General features: G+C 47.9%; 1 protein-coding gene across 1 annotated transcript; it reads right to left on the bottom strand.

The window, feature by feature from the left end:
• Positions 1–9,569: 9,569 nt before the first annotated feature.
• On the bottom strand, positions 9,570–11,395 carry LOC119300836 (PAN domain-containing protein At5g03700-like). The gene has a single exon (XM_037577721.1). It carries the CDS (start codon positions 11,376–11,378, stop codon positions 9,879–9,881), a length of 1,500 nt encoding a protein of 499 aa, XP_037433618.1. The 5' UTR covers positions 11,379–11,395; the 3' UTR covers positions 9,570–9,878.
• Positions 11,396–11,912: the final 517 nt, after the last annotated feature.

Genomic DNA, 11,912 nt, shown 5'->3' with positions numbered 1-11,912 from the left:
CTCTGAGTGTTGGTCCGAACTGAGCTGCCTGCGGGGCCACCTCGGGGAAACTTGAGGGTTGGTTTTACTCGTAGCTAGTCTCATCTGAGTGTGCCCTGAGAAAGAGATATGTGCAGCTCCTATCGGGATTTGTCGGCACATTCGGGCGGTGTTGCTGGTTTAGTTTTACTCTGTCGAAATGTCTTGTTGTACCGGGATATCGAGTCTGATCGGAATGTCTCGGGTGGAGGTCTATTCCTTCGTTGACCGTGAGAGCTTGTGATGGGCTAAGTTGGGACACCCCTGCAGGGTATTATCTTTCGAAAGCCGTGCCCGCGGTTATGGGCAGATGGGAATTTGTTAACGTCCGGTTGTAGAAAACCCGAAGTTGACCTTAATTAAAATACATCAACCGCGTGTGTAACCGTGATGGTCTCTTTCTGGCGGAGTCCGGGAAGTGAACACGGTGTTGGAGTTATGCTTGACGTAGGTAGTCCAGGATCACTTCTTGATCATACCTTTATCGACCGTGCTTTGCCTTCTCTTCTCGCTCTCATTTGCGTATGTTAGCCACCATATATGCTAGTCGCTTGCTGCAGCTCCACCTCATACCTTTACCTTACCCATAAGCTTAAATAGTCTTGATCTCGCGGGTGCGAGATTGCTGAGTCCCCGTGGCTCACAGATACTTCCAAAACCAGCTTGCAGGTGCCGTTGAGTCCGTGCAGATGACGTAACCAAGCTCAAGGAGGAGCTCGATGAAGATCTTGCCCTTTGTGTTGTTTTGTTTTAGTTGATCAGTAGTGGAGCCCAGTTGGGGTCGATCGGGGACCTTTGTCGCATTTGGGGTTCTTCTTTTATTTTGGTTCCGTAGTCGGACCTTGATTGTATCTGGATGATGTAATGCTTTATTCATGTACTTGTGTGAAGTGGCGATTGTAAGCCAACTATGTATCTCTTTCCCTTATGTTTTACATGGGTTGTGTGAAGATTACCTCACTTGCGACATTGCTTTCAATGCGGTTATGCCTCTAAGTCGTGCTTCGACACGTAGGAGATATAGCCGCATCGAGGGCGTTACAAGTTGGTAATCAGAGCCTTCCCCGACCTTAGGAGCCCCATTGCTTGATCGTTTTTAGCAGCCGAGTTGTGTCTAGAAAAATGTTTTGAGTCATTTAGGAATTATATATCGGAGAGTTTAGGAATTCTTTTTACTTCCCAGTCTCCTCGTCGCTCTGGTAAGGCATCCTGACGTAGAGTTTTGACTCTTCTCTTCTCAAATTTCACTAAAAAAAATTTTTAGGATCACGCGGGTATCTTGGAATCGTTCCGATGGTTTTATGATGAGAACATTGTCTTGGTGCCTCCTGTCAGGGGTTTAGTGGAAGTGTCCCGGGGAGTTGAGCTCTGAGGTGTTGTCGTCATAATTTTATCGTTGCAGTTCTGGAATACCTGAGTTTAGTACGCCGATATCGAAAATCTCTTTTATGCAGTTCGTTGGTGAGATAACCCCGATAACCCAGTACTGAGGTGAGTACGGGAGTATTGCCATGACTCGTATAACGGATGCTTTTCGAAGGTTGAGGTACACGATTTCCGAAGGTTTCTTGGTTATGTGTTGACGGATGGATACAGCTTGGATGTAGGTATTGTTAGTTTGGGTGAGATATATTGCTTCCCCTGTATCCCCAACACCAGATTGCATAACCAGAAAGTTTCGGGAGTTTATAGGTGGGAATTCAAGTAGCTCCTAGAATATCTTTCCGACAGATGCATGATATGGGATTGGGTAAATCTCTATCATATGTTTGTTCCGGCTTATTCGCAAGCCAGTCCTTTGTTTTTGTTTTGAGTTGTGGTATTCGAGTTGCTTCAATGTCAAGTGTTGATTCCATACCTTTCCGAAATGGTGTTCTCATACTCCGATGTGAATACCAATCCTTCTCGACAATCGAGATTGTCATGTCAATCCTTTTCAACCGGTGTGTCTCTCCTCAAGTGGATCCGTTCACGTCAACATTTGCAAGATCATTTATCCCTTCTTCTCAAGGGTGTTTGTTTCATCCGTCTCCAAGTTGCCTTTGTTTTTCCCACCCTCCCTCCCTTTGTTTTTCTCCAAGGACCCAGATTCTTATTCAAGTATCCATTTAATTGGTGGAAATCTCTCCATTCTTTTCCCGTCAATATTCTTATCCGGTGATTCTCACGTATATTCTAACGGAGCTTCAAGTTCGTCACTCTTCACTCGTTTTCTTCTCCGGTGGTTTAAATTCAAGCGTTATTGATCATATCTTTCTCCTCGTTTTAAATACATTCTCATACCGGTGCACCTCATAATAATTCACTTCCCGCTATTCAATTGTTCCGGAGTGCTCAAGATATCTCGAAGATTCGTGTTTCCACTCTACTTTCGTTCAAGTTCTTTCGAGGATGTTCCCTCATTCAAGCCATTTAACTCAACCGGTGCAATCTCTCTTTTAAATCGTTCAACAGTGTTTTCTTTTGAGTGGGCCCTAACCCACAGGTCTTTTCCCAGGATCTTACCTGACTCTTCTATTTTCCCAGAGCTATCCTAAATTCTTCTCCAAGTTTGACGTAAGAATGAGTTATCATCAGTCAAATGCTTTTTCTCCAAGATCTTTCAAATTCTTTTCATAGTTGGCTAAACCTCTTCGCTTTTGATTCTTCCGGTGTGCCTCAATAATTCTTGGTGGTGTTTCTCGTTGTCATTCTCATCATTTGAAGACCGAAGAAGAGTTTCTCTTTAATCTTGCTCTATTCTCTTCAAGATTCATGGTGCTAGCTTGTTGCCATCCTCTCATAATTGTTTTCGATTGTGAGAATCTTTTTCACCCATCAGGAGATATTCAAGAGTCTTCTCAGTTTGTCATCCGGAGTCCATCAATTCAGGTTTATTCATTCTCAGCTGTCAGTTATCATTCTCCTATCTTGCCGGTGCATGAATCGAATATCCTCTAATCAGTTCTTGATCTCTTCGTTCTCATGTATCTAAATACCCTAAAGTATCTTCATTCATTTTGCAATTCTTCCCGGTGATTTGTGCATTTGCTACGTTCAATTTCAATTCTTACGGTGGTTCGTTCAAGAGTTCTCTTTCTTTGTTATCATATCAATTCATTCGTTCTTTCCAAATCCTACCGGTGGTTCATTGAAGACCTTCTCAAGTTTACGCCATATCTCTCTTAATCCTTTCTACAAGAATAAGTAGTATGCCAAATCCGTTGCTTGTCATCAATTTAAATTGGTGAAGGATACGCATAACATAATTCTTATTCTGGTTTCATCCAAGTGATTAATCCTTTCCTTCAGAGTTTGTTCAGGAGGAATAAATTCTTGGCTGCTTGTTGTTCATCTTTCTTTCGGAGTTCTAAGTTTTCCGCATTATCTCGTCGTGAAGCTCCATCTAAATCATCGCAAGGCTTCACCTTGTGTTTTCAACTTCTCTTTCTTTTTATCATCCTTTTATTACCGGAGTTCTTCATGGAGGCTCTACATGGTGGTTCGTCAAGGATTCTTTTCATTCTTCAATTGTTCTTCAAGATTTCTCTTGAAGTTAAGATCAGCCAAGCTATACTCAAAAATAAACATGGTGCTCAACACATGTTTTGTTTTGAGGAGTTCAAGCATTCTTCATCTTGCATTTCGAAGTGCAATTCTTTCGACCTTATCTTTTGAGGTGGTGTTAGGTCATTCTTAATAATTTCCCTTCGCGTTTCATGATTCACAAGTTTTCAAGAGTGACATATTTAAATCCATCTTTTTCTCTTTGTTCAAGAGATCTTTTCAACCGTCAATCTCTTCATTGGAGTTATCTTGGTATAGATTTCACCTAAAGCCTTCCCTAAGGAATGTTGCTATTTGGTGCTTATTAATGACCCAAGTTATCTCTTTTCCATCTTGATGGAACAAGTTTTCATCTCTTCGTTAATCTCAAGCAAGTAATTGTTCCGTTAGTGGCCGGTTGTCACCTCATAATGTTGAGATGTTTCCATGAGCCCACTACAAGCTTATTCGTTTCGTTGTTGGTTTTCCAACAACTCCGTTATAACCTTCTTGGAAGGGTGCTTGGCATTTTCTTCTCCATTCTTCTATTTCAATTATCTATCTTCTATTCTTTTGTTTCGGAGGCATTGTGATGTTGTGCTCTTCAATCATCATCTTGTTTTGTCAGGATCGTGTTCTTTTCATGCTTATCCATTTAACCGGAGTGTCCTGCCTTTTTCTTTCAAGTTCTTTTTCATCTTATCAAGTCTTGCATCACTTTCCAACCGGAGTGCTGTCCGATTTTGATCTTCCTTGTTCCTTGTTTATCTCGTTTCAACCAGAGTGATTTCAATTCCTTCTTGTCCATTGTACTCGTCATTCATAGCTTCGCAACCTTCAAGTCCTCGTAATGTTCCTTGTTCCTTTTTTTTCTAACGGATTGTTTGCAATCTCGTTCATCTCTGTTGTACTCTTTCTTTTAAATTGCTCAACCTCTCAAGGTTCGTGGTTTCACTCGTTTGTCAAAGAAGCAACTTAGTTTTACCGCTTCTCTTTCCCTTTCGTTTTCCCTCCGGTGCCATTCTAGATCTCGGGACGAGATCCTCTCGTAGTGGTGGAGTGTTGTAACACCCCGAGACCGATGTGCCAGGTGTCGTTCAGTTATTCGTTGTTGTTGTCTTGTCATTGGCTTGCGTGTTGCATTTCATCATGTCATCATGTGCATTGCATCATCATGTTTTCAAAACTTGCATCCGTCCCGGTCTCCTCGTTCCGTCCGTTGTCCGTTCTGAGCCCAGACACACTTGCACGCGCCCGCGGCATGTCCGAAATATTATTTTATAAGTGGCCGGAAAATGTTCTCGGATTGGGTTGAAATTTGGTGTGTGGTCTTATTATAGTGTAGACAGACCGCCTGTCCAGTTTCATCGCAATCGGAGTTCGTTTGACGCCCCAACGGATAAATATAGCGGCAATAGTAGCCAGTCAAAACGTCGGACGTTTTCGGTCTCCGGAAATAGTCGTCGGGCCTCCCTCTCTTCTCTTCTCTCAGCTCGAGACCGTCTACACAGTCACTACTCACCACCATGCCCTACCTAACCTCTCTCGTCAGCCCGCGACCCTCCTCGCGCGCGCCCGAAAGTTGTCCCGGACCCGAACCGAGCTGTCGCCACCGTTGTATCCGGATCATCCCCAAACGTCTACAAAACGTCACCGTTTTCTTATCTGGGCTCCCTAGCCTATTCTTCCCGAACCGTCTGATTTCGATCGGGACGAAATAGCCCCTAACAAAAATCCAGCGCTCTATATATAGACCAATCCCCTAGGCAGCAACCCTAAATTCTAGCCCTCTTGTCCCATCGCACCGCCACCTACCTTTCTTCCTCGGGTTCTTCCCTGATCCAGATCCACCTCGTTTCCTGCAGCCTCCTCCCTCCTCGTATCAGCCGCCGCCACCCATCAAATCCGTGCATCCACAGCGCCACCCACCTCCCTCGTTTTCTTCACTGGACCAATCCCGCAGCCTCCTCCCGATTCACCAATCAGCCACCACCATAATCCCAAATCCATCGATCCACCGCAGCCGTGCCCCTTCCTCTGCTCGCTCGTTCCCGAGCACCTCGCCCCAACTTTCCCCGCCGCTGCCGTACTCCGGCCATGAAGCCTCGGCCTCCTCTGCTACCCGCGACGCCCAAGGGGCCGTCCTCGACTCTCCCCGTGCGAGCACAGCGCCCGTTTGCGCTTGGGCCAAGGACCCCGACGGCCACCCCATCAGCCCCGTCACCGGCGTCCAAACCACCAGAGCGCGGCCACCCTTCCGCCGCCGTCGAGCGCCACCACAGCAGCAGCTCCAGGCCGGCACCCTCACCCCGCGCCCTTGTCTCTTCTCCCTTCCTTCGCTTTCTCTCTCCCTCTCATCTCCCTGCTTCCTCTCTTTCGCAGGGAACACAGGAGCCCCGCCAGGAATCTCCAGGTCCGTGGCCGCCAGTTTGCCTCCGCCCCATGCCCGCAGAACCTCACCGCCGGTCAGATCGGTCCCTCCTTCGCGCCCGGTTCCACGTCCTCCGTCCTTCGCCACCGCGCCGGAGATCCCCGATGCCGCTGCTCTGCTTCTGCTCCCTGTCGAGCAGAGGACAGCGCCCTGCTTCCACTGCATCGAGCGCGTTGACCGCATCCCCTCCCTCGGTCGATCTAGCCAGCCCAAGCTAGATCCGGCCTCGCCTCGTTCCTCATCGCGCGGCCCAACTCCCTCCAGGCCCAGCGCGCCCTCCTGCCTCGCCTCCCCTCCGAACCGGCCCAAGGCCCAGGGTGAGCAGCCCCCTCCAGATCCCTCTCCTGTGCACTGCTGGCCCAGCATATTTCGGCCCGATTTGTTTTTTTTTACAGATCTGTGATTTTAGCCTTTATCCAGTGAATTAACTGTTTTACAGAAAAGTCCTTCAACTTCATGCATTTAATAACTCACAAACTATGCATCATATGTAAATAATTTAAACATGAAAAATGCTTAGTTTTTCATCTAGATTAATAATATGCCATTTTCATCCCATGCTAAAATGCTTAAAATGCTGTTTGTTTAATTTTGCTCAAATGCCATGTTAAAATGCTTTATTTCATAACTAAATAACCGTAACTCCGATTTTAATAAATTATATATGTAAATGGGGTAGAAAAATGTCTAGTTTAACATGGTGCACTCATCTTGCATGTTTAACAACTCTAAAATATTGTTTAGGGCAGAACAGTACCAAATCTAAAATATGCTATGGGGATTTACCGGAATTGTTGTTCGTTACTTCCGGCCTCATTTAAACTTGCCTAGATAGGTAGTTTCGTTGTGCTTCACCTCTTGCCATGTTAATCAACATTTAATATTGTTGGGGTACATAAACGAGATCAAACTAAATAACTTGTTGTGGTGTTTCATCAACATGCAACTCGTTGCATATTGATCTCCACTTAATTTGTAGAACTGCTTGTGCACTTTGCCATGCCATGCTTCATTAAACCGGACATGCCTCATACTCGTTTGTGCATCATGCCATGTTGATGTGTTGGTTGTTTACTATGTTGTGTGCTTCTTTTCCGGTGTTTACTTCTTCGGGTTGGTTCCGATAACGTCGAAGTTGTGAGGATCCGTTCATCTACGACCGTTTGTCTTCTTCTTGGATTCGTTCTTCTTCCTTGCGGGATTTCAGGCAAGATGATCATACCCTCGAAATCACTACTATCTTTGCTATGCTAGTTTGCTCGCTCTTTTGCTATGCCAATGCTACGATGCCTACCATTTGCTTGTCAGCCTCCCAAATTGCCATGTCAAACCTCTAACCCACCATGTCCTAGCAAACCGTTGATTGGCTATGTTACCGCTTTGCTTAGCCCCTCTTATAGCGTTGTTAGTTGCAGGTGAAGATTGAAGTTTGTTCCTTGTTGGAACATGGAGATGTTGTTCCTTGTTGGAACATGTTTACTGGTTGGGATATCACAATATATCTTATTTAATTAATGCATCTATATACTTGGTAAAGGGTGGAAGGCTCGGCCTTATGCCTGGTGTTTTGTTCCACTCTTGCCGCCCTAGTTTCCGTCATATCGGTGTTATGTTCCCGGATTTTGCGTCCCTTACGCGGTTGGGCTATTATGGGAACCCCTTGACAGTTCGCCTTAAGTAAAGCTCTTCCAGCAATGCCCAACATTGGTTTTACCATTCGCCACCTAGCCTCTTTTTCCCTTGGGTTTCGCGGACTCAAGGGTCATCATTATTTTACCCCCCCGGGCCAGTGCTCCTCTGAGTGTTGGTCCAACCTGTCAGCTGCCGGTGGCCACCAGGGGCAACTCTGGGTTGGCCTACCCGCACCTAAGACAATCTGAGTGTGCCCTGAGAAAGAGATATGTGCAGCTCCTATCGGGATTTGTCGGCACATTCGGGCGGTGTTGCTGGTTTAGTTTTACCCTGTCGAAATGTCTTGTTGTACCGGGATACCGAGTCTGATCGGAATGTCTCGGGTGGAGGTCTATTCCTTCGTTGACCGTGAGAGCTTGTGATGGGCTAAGTTGGGACACCCTGCAGGGATTTGAACTTTCGAAAGCCGTGCCCGCGGTTATGGGCAGATGGGAATTTGTTAACGTCCGGTTGTAGAAAACCCGAAGTTGACCTTAATTAAAATACATCAACCGCGTGTGTAACCGTGATGGTCTCTTTCCGGCGGAGTCCGGGAAGTGAACACGGTGTTGGAGTTATGCTTGACGTAGGTAGTCCAGGATCACTTCTTGATCATACCTTTATCGACCGTGCTTTGCCTTCTCTTCTCGCTCTCATTTGCGTATGTTAGCCACCATATATGCTAGTCGCTTGCTGCAGCTCCACCTCATACCTTTACCTTACCCATAAGCTTAAATAGTCTTGATCTCGCGGGTGCGAGATTGCTGAGTCCCCGTGGCTCACAGATACTTCCAAAACCAGCTTGCAGGTGCCGTTGAGTCCGTGCAGATGACGCAACCAAGCTCAAGGAGGAGCTCGATGAAGATCTTGCCCTTTGTGTTGTTTCGTTTTAGTTGATCAGTAGTGGAGCCCAGTTGGGGTCGATCGGGGACCTTTGTCGCATTTGGGGTTCTTCTTTTATTTTGGTTCCGTAGTCGGACCTTGATTGTATCTGGATGATGTAATGCTTTATTCATGTACTTGTGTGAAGTGGCGATTGTAAGCCAACTATGTATCTCTTTCCCTTATGTTTTACATGGGTTGTGTGAAGATTACCTCACTTGCGACATTGCTTTCAATGCGGTTATGCCTCTAAGTCGTGCTTCGACACGTAGGAGATATAGCCGCATCGAGGGCGTTACAATGCGTGAGGTTATATACATACGGTACGGAATTTGATGTCGTGAATTAGGAAGTGTCCAACAGTGTCCCTAAGGATTGGAGTATCACCTATGTATTGCTCTCTTGTGTCTTGTGCTACTAGTTTCTGATGCCCCATGATTAGTGATAGATAATGTAAAATAGTTTGCTGCCCTGGCCTCTTTTAAGATTGTCGTAATCGAACCCCCGTGGCTCATGAGACTGTATTTTTGTGTGTCTACTGTTAGTGTAAAATGTTGTTGTTTGGATTTGAATAAAGTGATATGTATGCTAGAAGACATAGATCTCTGGGCTGGTATACAGGATGTTCGGTTAAATGAATCAAAGCACTACATTGGCCCGGAGCACTTTGGGGCTTTGTCTCAGGTATAAAGGCGATGAAATAAGATGAATTTGGCCCATGAATCCACCTCATACCTTGTGCAGCCTCTCTTAATAGTGTGGTTGTGGTGTTCTTAAATGAAGCTTGAAGTCAAATAGATGCCACATCTTTTATGTATGAGGCTAAAACTGTTCAAACAAGTCACCATGTTCATTAGCCCCCTAATCACTTGTCATCACACCAAAAACCCACTTAGGACATACTAGATTTTCTTTCAAAGATTACTTGCCAAAGAGAACGACTTCCCTTAATTAGGTTCATACTTTCAATTATAACATTAAATATAAAAGGATATCTTGCATCAAGATTATCGTTTGCTCTTTTCTTGGCAATGCATGATGTTGAAATCTCCACCGGATACTTATACACGATTGAGCATACATGTTCAGAACTTCAGATACAGAGATGGTGAAAAGAATGGGAACGAAAAAGCCTACACGATGGATGGACTACGTCACTACGATCCCTTACGTAAAAAAAAATAAGTTTCTGAAACCTATGTAATTCTGAATGGAGCAGAGCTGGCTGCAGCCATCAATCCTCTTTCTCCAAGCTCTGCAGCTCAGCAATCCGTATGGCATGGGCATGGTACCGATCGATCGAGCGCGCAACGTCCGGGCGATGGGTTCAGCTTCAATACAGTCGCACCGATCACGTCTTGAAGGAATTGTTTGGGCTGTCCATGGACTTGAGGTCCCTGTAATGGCCCGGCGTCAGCTCCTGCTCCATCCCCACACCGCCAGCCCGCCGTTGCCGCAGCCACCGCTGCCACCCGACGTACGCCCCGGCCACGGCCAGGCTCGCCAGGACCAGCGACGCAACCACCACCGCGGCTGTCACGCCTGGCGACATGCCCCGCCCCGCTGCGCTATGCTGTCGCGCCTTCCTGATCTTGAAATAGCCCACCTTCCGGTCGTCGGCCTCGTACACCACCGTCTCCACGGGAAAGTCGACGAGGTAGCAGTACCCGCTCCCGCCGTTGTACACCGCGCCCCAGCAGCTGCAGCTGGCCGCGCACGACTGCTCGCACTCCGCCGCCGTCTTGTACGTCTCGAACGGCAGCTGCTCCTTGTACGCCAGTGACACCCGGTTCCGCCGCACAACGTCGAACAGCTGCCCCCCGCCGCCCCCGCAGAGGTCGGTGGACTCCTCGGCGCGGCATTGCGGGGCGATCGGTGCGGTGCTGTTGATGAGACACTGGCACCTGGGCGCTCCTCCGGGCACGCACAGGCCGTAAGCGCCGCACGAGGTCGGCAGCTCGCACGGCCCGGAAATGGCCTTGTAGTCGGAGGTCCAAGCTTTGGAGCCCTCTGTCCAGTAGTATGCGCGGAGGTTGCCGTCGTCGTCCAGGGTCATCCGCCGAAAGGCGCCGGTGAGGTTCCGGACGAATGTGTCGAACGCAAGCATGTCGACGCTCTGGTCGCCACCCAGGAGGTAGAACCCGAAGAAGCCGCGGCTGTCCAGGCGTCCGTACACCGGCGGCTGCGTTGCGTTCTCTGGCTGGGCCTCGCGAGCCGTGTACTGCCAGTACATCGGCCTCTTGCTTCCACCGTAGAACTCCATGTACAGCGCCATGTACGTCTTGGCGAACCGCAGAGAGAAGCGGCGGTTCTTGGAGATGAGCGGCGGCGAGGACATGGTGAAGTTCTGGCCTAGGACGAGCGTGTCCGATGGGTTTTCAAAGCTACGCCAAGGCGTACCGCGCCCGTTGAAGAGCCGGATGACGAGGTCGGACGAGTTGAGGAGCGCGACCGTATCGCCGACGACGTTGAGGGTGCTCCAGAGCTCGCCGACCCTGGGGACGGTGAGGACCAGGCGGCTGTCGAAGGAGAGCCTAGCCGGCCGCGACCAGTCGGCGACACGGTCCGGCGTGGCACGCCAGAGTGGGAAGGACGAAGGCAGGTGGACGACGGCGAGGTCCAGGGACGCCGAGCCGACGCGGAGGAAGCCGAAGGCGAAGACGCCGTTGTGCGAGTACAGCACCGGCTCGAACCGCCCCGGCGCGTCGGCCAAGTGCGTCGCGGTGAAGCCGTTCGACAGCTGCGTTACGGGCTCTTCCCCGTCGGCTCCGTTGATCAGGGGCACCGCCGACGCAACGAAGAGGGCGGCGAGGAAGACGGCGATGGCCGGATCAGGCTTGCCTTCCCTCATTGCAGGGGTAGGAAATTAAGAACGGGATAAAGGTCAAATGCTTGAGACAGAGTAGCATGTATACAAATTATATATGCATCATGAAATGGAAGGTCAACGGCCGGCGTGAGCCTCCATTCGATCTAGTCTGTTTCCAACTCACGTAATAGATGACAAAAAAAGAATGTAAATTGAGTTTGTGGAGGAGATGAACATGCCTGATCCGGAACTTTGCATCACCCGCAAGTTGCAACTACTCTAAGCATATGAACTGGCCAATAGTCAACTCCCTGTTCCAGCTCATCTAAAGAAATATAACTCTCTGTCCCAGCTGGTCAGAACTATTTCGAGACTATTTTGCTATATTTTTCAGACGAATCAAAAGAGGAGCCCGCTGCAAACATGATGTCAGATTTTTAAACATGGCAAATCGAATGTTTTTTATGATAAATTACGCGTCACCAACATGGCAATTCTCTTCAGCACGCATGTCAAATCCTGGCATGTTCACTATTTTTTATTTTGAGAATTTGCCATGCTGGTGCTGCAAAAAGT

This window comes from Triticum dicoccoides, chromosome 5A, assembly GCF_002162155.2.
Source record: "Triticum dicoccoides isolate Atlit2015 ecotype Zavitan chromosome 5A, WEW_v2.0, whole genome shotgun sequence".
Taxonomy (NCBI): Eukaryota; Viridiplantae; Streptophyta; class Magnoliopsida; order Poales; family Poaceae; genus Triticum; species Triticum dicoccoides.
Note: the sequence above shows the minus strand (reverse complement) of the source record. Positions and strands in the feature narration are given on the sequence as shown.

What these genes read in the sequence shown, in the direction of transcription:
- LOC119300836 (XM_037577721.1), bottom strand. Translation starts at nt 11,378, where the DNA reads ATGAGGGAAGGCAAGCCTGATCCGGCCATCGCCGTCTTCCTCGCCGCC.